This window comes from Erithacus rubecula (assembly GCF_903797595.1).
Source record: "Erithacus rubecula genome assembly, chromosome: 1".
NCBI lineage: Eukaryota > Metazoa > Chordata > Aves > Passeriformes > Muscicapidae > Erithacus > Erithacus rubecula.
The window spans coordinates 83079851-83096631 of record NC_136658.1 but is presented as its reverse complement, the minus strand read 5'-3'; the positions used below and the strand labels follow the sequence as shown (position 1 = coordinate 83096631).

Sequence of the window (16781 nt, the reverse complement as noted above, 5' to 3'; positions counted from 1 at the left end):
ACCAAGGTAGTCATAAAAATTAGTACTTATTAGTAAGAAAAAAACTTTATTACTCTATTAAAACAAAGTAAAATTTAAAATCCCAAAAGGATGATTTAACCATACCAAACTCACTGTTTTCTAGCAGTAGAAGCACCTGAAAACAAACAAGAAAGTTTGCAGTAAATATGGATTTTATATAGGGCTAACCTCATTGGAGCTCTCTCAGCTTCAGCCTTTTCAAGGGAGCGGTCTAGGGACAGTGCCTGCCAGGAAACCTCGCCTGGTTCTTCCAGTTTCAAGAATCTTTTTTGGTTATACAGAACATTTCCATGATTAAACCACTTGGGTTGAAATTCTGCAGTCTGGTGTCTGCCTGGGAATTTTGATTATTCCTATTTTCAGCCAGAGGAGTTAAGAAGTAGAGATAATATATTCATGAGAAAAGTTTTGCAGGTGTGTGTGCTCTTTGCAACAAGGACATCCTCATTTAAAATCTGCCTGGATATGCCAACGCTTCATAAAACTCAAGCTTTTACCCAACTGAATGGAGAGTAATGTTGTTATTTGAGCATTGGTTTGGGCCAGGCTAAGCTAGCACTGCTGGCACAGAAGTGGTCACATCCTTCCCCTGCCCATCCCAGCTTATACCAGTAGTTGTGAAGTGACTTAGTGAACTGATTGTGAAGTGCCAGTGAATTAAGCTGACTTAAAGTGACCAGCAATAGCAAAATAAAAAAATTATTTCATTATAGTGTGATTAAGTACTGCATAATAATGAATGCACAGGAAGGGAGTAAATCAAAATTATACAGGCAGACTTAATTACGCTATTTCCTAAATTTGGAGTGCTCAGCTTTGCATCCGTAGCAGTTAGCATTCAACAGTGTCTCTGTGAGTGTGTGACTTTTGCTAGGTCTTTAAAAATGGAAACCCTCACTATTTGGCATTGCTGTGATATTTCCAAAATATCAACAGCCTTCCACACATTTCAACTAACAAGCTGCATCAGCTGAAGTGGTCCCAGGGTCCTGCTGTAGGTAGGGACAATGGGCTGCTGTAAGAGGCAGGGATAAGATGCTGGGCCTTGAGGCAGCAGAGGAGCACCCAGTTTGTCAGCACTGGGATACTCTCCCAGATGCCCACATGGGTCAGCTTTTCCTGCCTGTCCTCCCTGTCAGCTTGATACCTCCTTCTGTACCTCACTGCAGGATGAGCACATGCTCATCTCTACTTCTGGCTGTTCAAGCCCCAGGCACATCCTAAGAACCCCACTTTCAGACTTTTCTCAGCCCAAAGATCCTTCTCCTCTGACCTCCTTCTCCCATGTAGCCCCCCAGTCTCCCTCTTCCAGGCTCAGCTCCATGCTTGCTCCCTTCATGAAATCCTCTCTTTCCTGCAGATCACACCATGCCCTCATTAGCCAAGCTTCTACCAAGGGCTTCTTTTCCATCTCTTCTTTTTCCTCACTGCCATGGATTACAGCTGAAATCTCCTTGTCTTCCTTGCTCCTTGCCCATATTCCTTCTCCTACTGGTCATGATTTTCAACTCCATCCATGCTCACTCTTTCTCTCCTGCTGGTCCATTTTTCACCCCAATGCATCATGTCCTTGCCTGACCTGTACAAATCCTTCAGTCAGTCTCAGCCTTACTTCCATTTCTTCACTCAGCAGCTCCCCTCAAGTCCCACTTCTCCTCTCATCCAGAAATGTGAAAAGTTCAGCAGTTACTCTGAAGTGGCTTAAACCCACACTGGAGATCCTGTGTCTTCCTCCCATCTCTGCAACTTTTGTGGCTGCACAGTGACCCAGCTTAGGAAAATTTCAACAGCTGACAATTAACCCATCCACATAAAGGTTAAATTTCAGCAAGATCAGCTTTCTGCTCTGACACACTGGTGTCCAGAGCTGGGAGTGAGGCAGCATCATCCTTTGCAGTGGCAGCAGAGATGTACATGGATGTAGTGGTTTAACCCTGGACGACAGGTGCCCACCAAAGCTGCTCTACTGCTCCCCTCCTCAGCTGGACAGCAGACAGAAAATGTAATAAAAGGTTCATGAGTTAAAGATGTGGAGAGAGACTGGAGATCACCCACGAGTTACTGACAGCAGCAAAACACTCAACTTGGGGAAATTAACTGGATTTATTACTAATGAAATCAGAGTAGAATCATAAGAAATCAAATAAATCTTACCACCACCTTCCTGCCACCTGTCCCTCCTTCCCAGGCTTAACTTAATTTCTGATTCTCTACCTCCTTCTGACCAGTGGCATGGAGAGACAGGGAATGGAGACTGCAGTCAGTTTATCACATGTTGTTTCTGCCACTCAGGGAGAGGAGTGCCTTCCCTGGTCCAGGGTGGGGTCCCTCCCACCAGAGACAGCTCAACAGGAGCCCTTCCCATGGGCAGCAGTTCTTCACCAGCCACTCCAGCGTGGGTCCCTGTTCCACAGGCTGCAGTCCTTCAGGAACAGGCTGCTCCAGTGTGAGTTCCAGAGACCCACAGGTCCTGCCAGGACCCTGCTCCACTGTGGGCTCCTCTCTCCATGGGTCACAGGTCCTGCCAGGACCCTGCTCCCATGTGGGCTTCCCATGGGTCACAGCCTCCTTTGGCATCCACCTGCTATGACAGGGGGTCATTCACAGGCTCCAGGTGGATCTCTGCTCCTGTGGAGCTCCAAGGGGCACAGCTGCCTCACCATGGTCTGCAGCACAGCCTGCAGGGGCATCTCTGCTCCTGAAGAACCTTGTCTTCCTCCTCCACTGCCCTTGGTGTCTGCAGAGCTGTTTCTCTCATTTATTTTCATTTATCTCTTCTCTGGCTGCAATAACTCCTGCCCATAACTGTTTTTTTTCTTCTTACATATATTATCCCAAAATCATTAGTACCTTTGCTGACTGGCTTGGCCTTGGCCAGCAGTGGTTCTGTCTTGGAGCCAGGTGGCATTGGCTCTGCCAGATGTCAGGGAAGTTTCTAGCAGTTTCTCAGAAAATACACACCTATAGCCCTCCCTTCACCACAGCCTTTCCAAGCAAATTCAATACAATGTATTAAAGCAGTCTTGCAATTATGGCTTTAGCCAAAATGGGTGAGATTTGAGGAAGCAATGGAACATCAGTCTGAAATGAAAAATACACTATATGGGCAGTGCTGCCTGAGTTCATGCCAGAAACATCTCATGACTCCCAGTTACTGCTTTCAAGACAATGGCTTGCAAGAGGTGTCATGCTTTGGCAAAGAGGAGATTCACATCAAATATATTTCACCAAAAGAAACCTGCAGACTAGCTAGGAAACAAGACAGGGAAGAAACACCTAAAACATGATTAACTCCAGAATAAAATGCAAAAAACCTGCTGACTGAAGTGACACACTTCCTACATTATAATCCCCCAAAAACATGTGACTTCCACTGTAGTCACGCTCAAGCCAAAGAGCAAGAAGAAATGCCATAATTAAGGCTATTCATTAGCTGAGGTTTTGGAACCCATTAGCCATATTCTATTCAGGTGTAGTCTGTATTTAAAATTTTGGGGGACACTGTCAGTGAGGAATGTGAAAGAACCTTCAGTGAACCCTATGTAGGAAGCATCTTTCTGCCAACTCTACTATACTCCCCTGAAACAATTTTTTGCTGGGATAGCTCGTTCTACTCAGAGTAAGAGTTTAGCTTGCCAGTAAAGTACCTGCACACAACACACACCTTTTAGAGGAAGTTACAACTGTGCCTTTACATGGCTAGTGTCAGCAAAGATGTTTAAAAACAGCCAAGATCTGCAGAACCATTTCTGAGCTCTTTCTGCAGTGCCTTTCTCTTTCCTCCACTGTGTTGCAAAACATTAATCTAGATTCATAATTCAGATCCTCAAAAGAAGCGAGAAAGGTTACATCAGTGCCTGAGTCAGTTTAAGCACTGCACACAAAACTGTGAACAAACATTTTTCATGAATGAAGTAGTTACAAAGAGCCAAAAGGTTTGGGTATGTGTTCACTGCTGACAAATACTTAAATTTCAGAAACCTTCTGTGGCTGATATGACGTGAGAAATCCTCAGAGGACTTAGCATACAGCACCATCTTCACATGCAGATAGCCAAAAGTATTCTGCCAAAGAACACTGTCCTCTTCTTGGGTGCCAGATGGGTGAATCTTAAAACTGACAAACATGAGGTTGCAGAGCAACCAAAAAATTCTAATTATAAACCCACTTCACATCATCCAAACTACATGCAGAATAATTCAAAATAAGAAGAAACAGAGGAACGAATGGGTAGATGAAAGCAGAAAGTTCAGGCCTGCTCCTCTTCTTGAGACCATATACAGACAAAAAGCAACCTTCCATAAGAACAAGGCCCCTTTGTACTGATTTTCAGACAGTACATTTTACTTCACAGCTGCTGTGATGACTGCTCCCTTTCCATCCAACCCATCCTTGCTGCTCTGTACATGAGTCAGACTGGAGACCTAATGGAGCCCCTACATAAGTGCTTAAGTCTTTCCACATTCAGGAAAGAAACTCAGATGAAATTCTGAGTAATGAAAAGCATGTGCTTAAGAGTTTACCTGAATCAAGCTGCTCTGCTGAATTCGTGCTAAAATGTCAAAAGCATGTCAGGGAAAGTCAGGAGCATCCACAGCACTCCTGTTTGCAGAGCCTCTGCCATGAAAAGCACTGTGTCCCAAAGGGGGAAAAAGTTTTTCCTGGAGAGCAGCCCAGAAGGAAAGGAGCCATCAGATCAAAGATAAGTCTTACCTCCCCCGCTACACCCCTCACTTCCCCAAACAGCAGATCAAGGCAGAGGAGGACTACAAAAAAGGAAAAAAATAGAATCGCTTTCCAGCAGAAAAATGAGACGTTCCTGTTCCCCCAACTCCCTTGGTTTCTCCAAGCAGTGCAGCTAGGAGCAGGCTGCTGCTTGCCTGGAAGCTCATAGACCACAAGATGTGAAGTCATGGAGTGCCAGTGTCAAGTTATTTACTGGCATCTTCCACCTCCAAGCCACTTCACAGCTTGGCAGTACGCAGGAGGGTGTTCAAACTGACCACAGCACGCTGACCTTTCTGCTTCCACAGACAGAATGGTCTCCATGATTCAAGAAGCCATGGATACTTTTGCTTGTTGGCCATTATTCATTAGATTTGGGAAACCAAGCTGTTTAAACTCAAACTTCTTGGAGTGAACAAAAAAAAATGTGGCACATTTTACATTATCTCTTGCAAATATGAAAGCTTGCTGCAATCTTCAAACACAATATTTATGAATTGGTCTTTCAGCCAAATGCACTTTTGCATAAGGATATACAGCTGCTGATACCCAAAAGTATGATAGTTCCCAAATATATCTTTGCCATTTTTAAAATCATTCTAGAGGCTTGAAAATAATATTTTCTTTCATTATAAGTGAAATCTCTAGTTCTGGTGTTTCAAAGACAGTCTGAAATTAGCTGGGTTTTGTGTGTGTGTGTGTTTGTTTGTTTGTTTGTGCACAAGAATAATTGATTAAATCAGCACAAGTGTAACTGATTATACACTCTAACAAAACCACTGAAGAATTCAGCAGCAAAACCAGCAGTATTATCAAGAGCCATACCCAATTTTTATGCTTACATGTCCTATATGGAATCCCCTCTTAATTATACAGTAGCAAATTTGAAATGTGTCATCACCCTGCACCACTGGATAGCATAGATTTGGAATGAATGTAGCCTGCATTTTTCAACACTGTGAAAGAATTTTTTTTAAGATGTCTCTCTAAACTTTTTCATTAAAGGGGAAAATTTGCATAGAGGAATATTTAAACACTCACAACTTACAAAGAATGTCAGCCCTCTTTCATATACCAGAACAATGACCCTCTAACAGTTTCATACTTGAAAAAATATGGTGAGAAAAAATATGCAGAGAAATATAGCAAGTCTAATGCCAATTAGGACTTTGAAAATATATATATTATAGACTAGTCAAATGAAATGTGAAATTCAAACTTAAAAATTGAACTTGTATCCTTCAGTCTTCTGAAAAATCATCTATTCTTTAATGGAAATAGAAAAGCTATCTTTATCAAATTTCTCATTCAGTTGACAACAATAAATCTATTGTTCAGACATGGTTGAAATGGGTCTCTGGAAGAGGAGGTTTTAAGAAAATCAAATAGAAATTGCATCAAGGAAGAAATGCTTCTTTAACTGTCACTCTCTATATATAGACCACAGTTTTTGATTAATTTTAGATTTGCCAGAATAACAGGCAACTGGGCACCGTGAAAAATTATTTTTTATCATTCCCATAAGAGAAAATGTGTTTGCTTGTTTAAGGGAGAATAAGTGAATTTAATGTTATGTCTTTTACTTTAAGAAGTATGACTGCAGGGATCCAGATGCTGAGATGCAGTAAACTGATAACTTTAGTGCTTGAAATGCTACACTATACATTAAGAAGCCATTCATCTACTATTTATTTTACAAGCATGAATTAGGTCTTCTGAAACAGAACACAGCTTTCAGTCAGACTTGCAAGAAAACAACAATACACAGAGGTGGATCACCACCCAAAACCCCCTTACTGTAGCTGCTCTTCCTGCCAATGGCATATTTAGCATCCCAGAGCCCCCTGCTTCGTGCCCCCCTCTGACACCTGGTTATGACTGGCAGAATTGTTCATACCCTACAATACTCTGTAAAGCTGCCCTAGTTTACAGATCAGAGAAGTGATGCACAGAAAGCATTATGTATGTGGTCTAAGCTCGTAACATTGCACAGAAGAAGAATTAGGAATAAAACCCATTTCTCTGGAGATTTCCAGTTTTGTCACCCTCAACAAAACCCCTTTTACACAGACTTCAAAATCTGCAAGTATATTTTTTTTCTGACTGCCAAATATTTATTTTATCAGTCCAAAACTCAATTTACTGCTGAAACCCTGCATCAGTACTTCAGAGGAAATGCTAAGATTCTACCCAGAAGAAGAGGAAGGATTACTGAGATGAATATTTTGCAAATAAATCTCTGCCTGGATCACCAATCTTACAAACTGCTGCTTTGCCCTAAGGCAAGTACTTTAAAATAAGCACCTGTACATAGAAGGGGGCTAAATGAAATTCCTGGAAACATGTATGATGTATATCAACGTTTTACTGTGCTGTAGTCAGTGAAGGTGAGAATAACAGACTGAAAGCAAGTGTGAGACAGTAAGAGGAGAGAAGAAAGGAGGGGAGGGCAAGGTGGAAAGTAGAAAGTCCTAAGACCTGAGAGAAGTCAAAAGAAAAAAAGGATCCTAGTAAAAGAAGCTAAAGATTCAAAACCAGAAATGTAAAAGGAGAGGAAGAGTTAGAGATAAATATTTAAAATTAAATAAAAAAAAAAAAATCAAACCCAGAAAGTGAGATAATTTAGACCTTTCACAAGCTTGAGTCAGTAATTCTCTGTCAGCCAAACTCTCCCTGATTTCAGTGGGAGTTTTGCCTTAATGAGGACAGCAGGACATGTACCACATGCAGCTTCATTTCTTATATTTAAATAACAGCAAGATATATCAAGATATTATGTTGTTGAAAAAGATGATGCATTTGTGAATAAATATGGATGCTAGAAGCCAGGCAATTGCTACAACGAGCTGAGTTACATCAGTCTGCATCAGCTGACAATAAGGTCCTTTGTGTTGGAAAGAAAGAAAAAAGATGAAAAATACGACTGCTGCCACTCTACAAACAATCAAATTAAAGGCCCAGAATTATTCCAGCAAAGCTTCCATCGACTTCAGTGACAGCCCAGAAAAAAAAAGATTCTTTAGTCCTTCTTATAAAAAAAATATAAATACAGGAATGACTATGAGTGACCTATTTATTTTTCATCAGTTTTGCTCTTGCTGAAATTGTTGGAAATGCACCCAGCTGCCTTACAGAACTATTCTTTGATTAGGCTGTTTATGTGAAACTATCTTTCCCAAATATTGTATTACTACATGGAAAAGAAAGCATGAAAAAAGTAGATTGGAGAATAAAATATTCTTCTCATCTTCGTAGCCAAAGATAAAGCAAATTATAACAACTCACTGTTTGTCTGATGAACAGGATGAAGATTTTGCCTAAGTAAACAGTGGCCTTAATGGTCCATGTAGAAATCATATAGCTGTCTTCTCCTTTATAAATTATAAACTAAAGGAACCCTCACTGGAAGTGTAACTGGAAGGTGGGTATGCTTAATGCAAAGCCTCCAATTTAAAACTTTTTCCTGTTTTATATGTCAAAACCAGGAACAGACAAAATACCACAAGTAAAATCCATAGAATTACCAATAAAAACACCAATGCAGATATTTTGTACGAGAATTAGAAATAACGGAGAAATATCCTATCTCTAGCTGATCACATTGCATGCAGCATTTATTACTGACTAGATTTTGCAAGCATACCATTCTTATGCATAATATGGGAAATATGTCAATCCTCCCATGAAGTTTAATGAGAGGTGTCCCACCCAAACCAATAATTCCAGGACATGTTCAAAGTCAGATTTATTCAGCCGCTGATTCAATCAGATAACCAGGAATGCTCAGGTTTTACATGGTTACATCCACCTGTTGATTTAGAGATTACAGGTGGAAGCTGCCTTATTAAAATTGTTCTCCAGCTTAAAAATATGACACACCTAGAAGAGGGAATCCAGGAAAAAACAGTCAGGTCTGCTTATCAATGATAAAAGGATAATAAATAATCAAACTCAATTATTACTGTTTGTGGGGCTAATATTATGCTTAAAGAAATTCATTGCCATCTGCAAGCCTGTTTAAAAAAAAAAAACTGATTACAATTTTCTTGTGCTGGTTTTCTTCCCAATGGTTGAATAGTATTGTCTGTTTTTAAAGGAAAAACCCCAAAGCTGCTTGAATAATAAATTGTTTATCCCTTGATAGAACAAACCATGGTAATGAACTTTAAGAATGGTTACCAAATTAGAAATGAGAGTGAAAAACAAGTACTTTCCTGTTCAAGGCTTTGTTTTTAATGTCTTTTTATTTTTAACTAGATTGAGTGCTGATTACAGAAAATTCAAGGCTACCCAGACATCAGGCTGCTCAATTGACTGGAAAGTTTGATGACTTCTCTAAAAAGAGAGGTCTGTGCATGAAATTAAATCAGTATCACTGGTTCCAGATAACTTGGGGGGGGGGGGGGGGGGGAAGAGAGGAAAAGGTTAACACTGCTTATTAAATAATGTTAAATGAGATCAAACAAGACGTGCAGGATTCAGGAGGGCTCTTGGAGCTCCGGTTGTTTCCCCAGGCTGCTTATGCAACCTTGTTTGTGCAGGCAGTGCAAGGGCCTGCCATTTTATTACATAAGGTAGCCCAAAAATATACAGCTAGGCAGTTGTGAGCTCCATTAAGTGCTGCACTGGAGCTTCTGTATCAGTTAGCATCTGGGAATTTTAAGAAATGATCAGAAGGACTTAAAACATTGCTGAGTTTGGGATTGGTGCTTGTTGTTTAAATAGCAACAGACCTCATCCAAAAGCCAGCAAAATACCATCAGTGTGAGCTGTGTTTTAATACACTGTGCTTAAGTGAACAGTAATACAACCCTTGGTTTAGCACAGCCATCATAAATGTAATTCATGGCTTTAAGATCTGCCTTTCAGATGATTAAGCAAGTTGTCTGGTTTGGTAAACAGCAGTCAACACAACACTTTTGTTTTAACCAGTGCTTTAATGCAGTGAATTGCTGAAGAAACTTAATTCCCAGTCCTCTCATTCTCTGCTCAGAAAGTCAAAGCCTGGTCTTGAAGAGACAGATGAAACTCAAACCACAGCAAATCGTGGTCATGATGCTTCCCTGGTCATCTCATCAGGGGAGATGGCCCCCTTGGCCCAAACCCTCTCCCTGACACAGGGCAGCAGGGAAGGCAGGGCAAGCCTGTGTCAGGGGGCAGGCATGCAGCAATATTACAGTCTCCCAGCAGGACTTCTTCAGCCAGGCACTGTATCTCATTATTCAATGCCCTCAGGCGGGATTGCTCCTGTGAACAAACTGCTTTTGGGACCTACTTGAACCCAAGAAGACAATCCCCACCATGAATGCACAGCTCCACAACAGGACACCAGGGAGGGCACTCAAGCAGCTTTTTGGGGTACATTTCTGGACTGTGCCTCGGCTCTTCTTTGGACCAGCTCCTCTAAGCCAGCCCTGGCAGATGTGCAGATGTGCTGGAATGGGGCCAGCCTGAGCAGGGAAGGTACAAGCCACCAGTAGCACCTTGGCCTTGGGCACTGAGAGGGACCAGATGCTGGCCCTCTTCATTTTGCAGAGCAGACACAGGGAGATCACCTGGCTCTGCAGCCCCTCTCAGCCATGGCCAGACACAGGTGCTGAGGGGCAAGTACAAGAACAAGGCAAACCAATGGTGCTATTTCTTCAGGATACTCACCAAGCTTCCAAAATACGCAGCTCAAAACTTCCTATGCCAGAGGCAGTGGTTTTAAATTTAATAGCCCTTGATGGGTTTCTCTTCCATGAACTCATCCAGTCACCTCATTAGCTGATGTAACCTCTCAGCATCCACATCCTGTGGTGAGGAGCTCAGCAATCTGACCATGCCATGTGAAGAGCCATCTCCTTTCGTTTCCATTCCTGTAACTACCTGCTTCACCCAGTGCCCTCTGCTGCTGTTGCTGTGATCACTCATTCCTGGTTTGCCTTTTCCATGCTTTGCTTAATTTTACAGATGTTTGTTGCATCACTTTATCAGAATTGTCAGTCCTGAGATAGGAGTCTCTGTTTCTCTGATCACCTTTGCTATGTCCCTACACACCTTCTCCCTTGCCATTATCCATCTCTGACGTAGGGGAATCAACAGCACAGAACACTGAAGATATAGCACACTACAACTGCTACACTGAAATAATGAGGGTTATTTTTTTATTATTTTCCATCCTTTAAAAAACAAATCTCAATGTTCTATTTCTCTTTGGTTTTTAAATCACATCTGCATATTGCATTGATTTTTTTTTTCTGAGTTGTCCATGGAAGATTTTGCCTAAGCTTTGCCATCTTCAGTGATCCGTAGCAATTAATTTCTATGATTATAGATATATTTTCTTCTATTTATTTTCAAACTGACATGCATATTACATTTATACAATATGAAGATACTCAAGGAGAAAGAGTGATTGAATTGTCCCAGCAGATGACATTCTGTCATGCCAGCACTTCCCGTACTCTTTGAAATGAGAGGTTTCATACCTGAACTTCCAAATTTCAGTTCTGATCTCAAATGTACATACATGCCCTCTAGATTTTTTTTTTTCCCATATCATCATTCCACTTGGCTAGAAAGCTTCTATTTTATGCAGATCCCTAAGAATGGTAGTAAAACGGCTGAAAAACACCTTCTGTCTAATCAGGCCAGCAGAAGTCCAGCTGTTTTATACAGACTTGTGCCCAAGCAGAAGAAGCTTAAATAACCACCCTGTTACCACCATTTACACAGTCATTTTTGGAGGACCTTGCTGCTCAAGGCATGCTACCTGCCACAAAGACACAGGAGAAAGAGATGGCATTGCCTCAAAGGGCTTGCAGGTAAAGGAGAGGACAAGAAACAGCAGGCAGATGGAGTACTATAATATTGGTATTATAGGATGGCAATTGTACTTCCTAGTAACAAAGGTCCAAGCTCACCAGTGACCTAAGTTTGGTGAGAGCTTTGTTTTTCTGAAATCACAGGTGGATTTTCAGACTGGAGCAGAATTAAAACTAGAATTGGAGATGCATAAGACTATTCTTCCCAAATGTGGCAGACAACCTGCAATAAACACTGATTTCTGCCATGGTCCTTGGATAAAAGAACAGAAGTGTGCAATTAAAACCAACATTTTGGTTGGACTGAACTGTGCCTCATGGTTTGCCTTCAGGGGGAGAGACACAGGAAGAGAAACATAAAAACCAGTATTTATCCCTCCATCCCCAAAATGTACATCGAATTTATGTGGATGAGGCCAAGAAAGCCATTCCCTAAATCCCTCAATCTAATCTGCCAACATCCCCAAGCCACCAAAAGATAAATGCAGGGAGCAGAGAATGAACCACATCTGCAGCTTCTCAGCTCCTTATTCAGAGCATGAGCCTACATGACCTGCATCCCTTGTCCTCCCCTTGCCTTTCCTGCCCTGCATATCTTGTACTGCTGAATTCAGCTGGCAATACACTGTTATATATACATATACATATATATATATTCTGTTTCCCATAGCATGTCACAATGACTTGAATCTCTCCCAAAAACCAGCAATACCAAAAGCAGCACTGCATAAATAAACTCACCAGCATCTATGCATTCTGCTTAGATGCTATTACACAGTGTTTCCTTTTCAAACTTCAGTAGTCAGACTCATAAAATCAGTCTATCAGTTGATGCAGATGACTGACTGAATTAAATTAGCTAAAATACAAATATTTGAATGGCCTCAGCCTACCTATTCAAGAAGTTTTATTTAGACCAAGGATCGACAGACAGTTAAGCCAAATCCAGGAAAATTATTTTTTTATACAGATAATGATCCCTCTAAAAATCTGCAATTCAAGTGCATCTGTCCTAAGAGCCTAGACACAAAACTATGAACACAGATGGAAGTTACCTAACTTCATCTAAGACAGAAAGAAAAGCAATTAAATCCACATAAAATATATATTTGACTGTTACTTTTAACTGTATGACATTTACCAATCCAGGGGAGAGGCAAAGGAGCAGAGGCAGGGGGTGAAACACACAGCAGGCAGTGTGGGGAGGAAAATGAGAAGGATGAAAAAGCAGGAGTAGTACTACGCCCTGGTTATTGAAAGACTGGAAACTACTCCTTGTGCATGTTCAGATCTGCTGTCCCTGTACACAGCAAGTGTCAATTTCTTTCTTCCCACCATTCTTTTTCTTGGCCTGGGTTTACCACCTCTATTTACAATTCCCTGCACCTTGTTCCCAAGATGTGTCATCTGTGACCCCAAAATCCTTTGTCTCAATCCTCTGCTCTTCAATTTCACCATGTATCTATCACCAGTACTTCTTCTCAGAAGTGGGACAGTTCTAGTCCCACAATTTCTTGTCACCATGCAAGTGAATTAGAGTTTTCCTCCTCCACCCTTCCATGGCACACAGTTGAGAAAGTCTTCAATTCTCCCTCCTGTGCTCACTGTAGAAGCAACACCTTGGAAGAATAACTGGGGGGAAAGTCCATTCAGCCACCAACAGGAGTGCTCTCATCCTTCCCAGGAAGAGGAGCAGTTGCTCAGCTCCTAACAGTGCTGGGATGTTCAGCATGCCTTGTGCTGAGAGATCTTCAGTGAGTGCACTGGTCAAGCCCTCAACAATACCTCTCCCAAGAGCACATGCCCTGAGCATTGTGATAAAATTATACTGGAGAGAAATTCTGGAAGATTCTCAGAGGCTTAACATAAGGCACACCTCCATGACAGGACTGATTCCAAGCCAAATATCTTTCCCCTGCTCCAAAGCACAATCCCACAAGAATGCAAGTCTCAAAGAAAGTGTTTCGTACCATAGCAAAAAAATTCAGATTCCCAGATAGATCATCCCTAATGCATATACGTATTGGGATGTATATCTAAACCATCTTCATAAAATATGTGGTCAAATAACAGGTTTTCTTCTTACCATGATCTCAGAAATAACCAAACCATTTAATCTGAAACTTCCCAAAGACAGTCTGTCTTCAGCAGAAACTCAGCCTGTAAAATATCAGCCTAGGTTTAAGCTAAGCAAATGCATAAGCACCTGACAGCAGAGCATTGTACTAGAAAGCACTAGCTAATTTTAACTGTAGACAACATTGCTGTCTATGATGAGAAAACAACTCCTTCAAGGGCTCTCATATGCTTCAGGGTAGGAATCTGGGCAAAAAAAAAAAAATCGCAATTCTGCAAAGTATAGTCTGTGAATTCAACCCTACAAACATGCAGCAAGGCACCTTTATTTGTGAGGGAAAACTAATTTAGGCAAGCCCACTGTCTCCAGGCTTTGGTGCAGGGCACAGAAGTGCTGCCAGCTTGGGGAATCACGCTGATACCTTGTTTTGGAAAACCTTCATTTTCACATCTTCAGAAATAATGTACAGTTTGGCAATCACATTCTCCAAATACTCCTGCCCATCTCTGCAGAGCAACCCTGTGTCCATATTCTGAAATGTACACAGGATTGGGCCCTCCACGAGCCAGCAGCTCTCAGAATCAGACGTGGATCAGTGGATGAGCTGGCTATGTCTGGACAACGCGAACTCTAATTATTTAGTACCACCAAACAAACTAAACCCACAGTTTAGTGCATTAACATCTCACACTGGGGTAAATGAGATAATTTTCCACTTCAAGAGGCAACCACTTGTTGAACTGAATGCTCAGGTTGGCTCTGCCCATCGGAGAGAGCCCTACAGCCCTTCTGGAGGTTTAGTGCCATGAAAAAATCCAAGTTCCTCTGCTGGCTGTAACGCTTATAACCGCTAATTATTTCTGAGTCACTTGAGTGAAAGTAAGCTGCCATCCTGCAGACAGCTAAGGAGTACGGAGCAAAGTTTCTGGATGAGCGTGCCTGTTAATTGACAAATCAGGCTAGTGACCACGGAGGAAAACAGCACGGCACCCTCGGTGGCAGCCCGGTGCTGCCGTGGGTTTGAAGTTCGCCCCGTTCCACGCGCGGAAGGAACACGCGGGAGCTCTGCGCAGGCTGCTGCCGCAGCAGGGCTCTCCCAGCACCACACAACCTCCGCGCCCCCAGCGGCTCTCGCCCATTCAAAAACCCCACGGTCCTACTGCAAGTTTTCCTTGAGCAAACACCGCCCGGTCGCATGGCAGACCCTGTTCCAGTCTAGCCCATATGAACCCCCAAAGTCAGGAAACGTCCAACCACACCAACACGAGATGGGGAGGGGGAACTGCTCCGGGGGCAACTTATTTTTCCAAACGGAGGAACCCGCCAGCCTGGCCGGGACAGACACGCCGCACATAACCGCGCTCCCCGCGGAAACTTTCCCGCGGCCCCGCAGCACCGGGCGCGCCCGCCAGCCCCGCAGAGCGTGGGGCACCGCGGAGTGACCCCGGCCGAGCCGCGGGGTCACGCGTGGCCGAGCATCCCGCGGGGGTGCCCCGGGCGGGCGGGTGTCGCGGGTGGGCGCCCCACGGGACGGAGCAGGGTCGGGGCCGCACGGCCGCGCGTTACCTGGGGTGCCGGTGCTGCGGGAGCGCGGCGGGGAAGCCCCAGCCGCCGCCGCCGCCGCTGCTGCTGCTGCTGCTGCTGCTGTCCGCGGTGGCCACCTGGGCGCGGGAACCGCCGGTGCCGGTGCCGCCGAGCTGGATGCCGCCGCTTTTCCGGTGCCTCCCGGTGCCGTTGCGGCAGCGGCCGCCGCTGCTCCAGCCGCGCAAGAGGCCGGCCTCGGGAGCCGGCAAACTCTTCCTCGCCGACGAGGAGCCGGGGATGCTGCCCGCCTCCTGCCTGCCGCCGGTGCCGGTGCCGGTGCCCTGTCTCATGGTGCGCGGGGCCGCCGCATGCCGCGCTGCCGCCGCCCCGGGCGCCGCGGGACCCACGCGCGCCGGGGCCAGGGGCTCCGCCGGCACCGGGAGGCCGCCGGGAGCCCGGGCTGCTGCGGGGGGGTGCGGAGGCCGGGGGCCGGGGGGGCTGCTGGCTGGGGCTCCCGCTGGGGCATTAAGTTGGACGCGCGGCCTGGAGAGGCAGGGCGGGAGCGGGGGCTGCGGGGCCGATAGTTCTCCGCGAAGTTGGAGCCCGGCGGGCGAGGCGGGGGCATCCTCTCCGCCGGCCCTTCATCGCCGCCCGCCGCCGCCTCCCCTCGCCTGCCCCCGCCGCCGGGCCACCGCCCCGCGCCCTCAGCCGGCGGCGCTGCGGGGGCGCGCCCCGCGCCCCGCGCCCATGGGCGCAGCCGCGGCGTCGGCGGCAGGAGATCTCCCGCGCCGGCTTCCTCCGCCGCTCGTCGCCTTCTCCGGCAGGGAGCGGGGGGACCTGGGGAGGGTGAGGGCCGGGGGGAGCGCAAACGCGAGGCTGTTGCTCAAAATAGGGCAGGGAGGGGGAAAGGGAGCCCGGCGCTCGGCGCCCCCCTACCCGCGGTGGGCGCCGGGAGGGCCGGGCTGGGGCGGTGGGGAGCGAGAGGGCTGCGGAGGAGCTCTCCCGCCCCGGCTCCTGTGCACAAGTGCAGGGAATGTTCCACTGACCTACATATTTTTCCAAACATACGTGACCTTTTTTTTTCTCTCTCTCTCTCTCTCGTTCTGTGGGAGGAGACAGGCGAGGATCCAAGAAAAGGAGAAGCTGGAAAGAGAACGAAAGGGGAAGCAGGGGGAAAAAAAAAGCTCAACCAAAGAGCCAGCCCCGCATCAAGGATGGTTTCACACCGCCGCCGCCAGCGCACCCCGGCGTGCCCACGTTTACATATGTCTGTAGCGATATCCGCGCTCTGCACCGGCGGCCGCCCCGGTATCCTGACCCCGGGAGCCCCCGCCGGCCGGACTGCGCCCGGTGCCGGGCCCGGCTCCCGGGGCGAGCCTGCGGGACCCCGCACAGCTCCGCTCTGCGGCCGGGCCGCCCTCCCCGCTCGGCCCCGCTCGGGGGTGATCCCGTGCCCTGCCCGTGCCCGCTGTCCCGGCGGCGGGAGCCGGGCCGGAGCGGGGCACGGCACCGCGCTGCCCCGGGGCAGGCTCTCGGCCTCGCCGGGCACGGGCAGGAGCTCCCGATCTGGTTATGCAACGGCGCACAGGCAATTGGAGCAAAACCTTGACAGAGAGCGCTATTTTTTT

At 45.7% G+C, this 16781-nt stretch overlaps 1 protein-coding gene across 4 annotated transcripts in view; it reads right to left on the bottom strand.

Moving 5' to 3' along the window:
• Positions 1-16177, bottom strand: part of NPAS2 (neuronal PAS domain protein 2) — a 103301-nt gene extending 87124 nt beyond the window's left edge. For 2 of the 4 annotated variants that reach the window (XM_079309517.1, XM_079309518.1), the window contains exon 1: positions 15196-16175. In XM_079309517.1, coding sequence (XP_079165643.1) covers positions 15196-15503 — 308 coding nt within the window. In that variant the 5' untranslated portion in view covers positions 15504-16175. Of the gene's footprint in view, positions 1-15195 lie in introns of all 4 variants that reach the window. The other 2 variants (XM_079309520.1, XM_079309519.1) reach the window with 2 other exon arrangements.
• Positions 16178-16781: the final 604 nt, after the last annotated feature.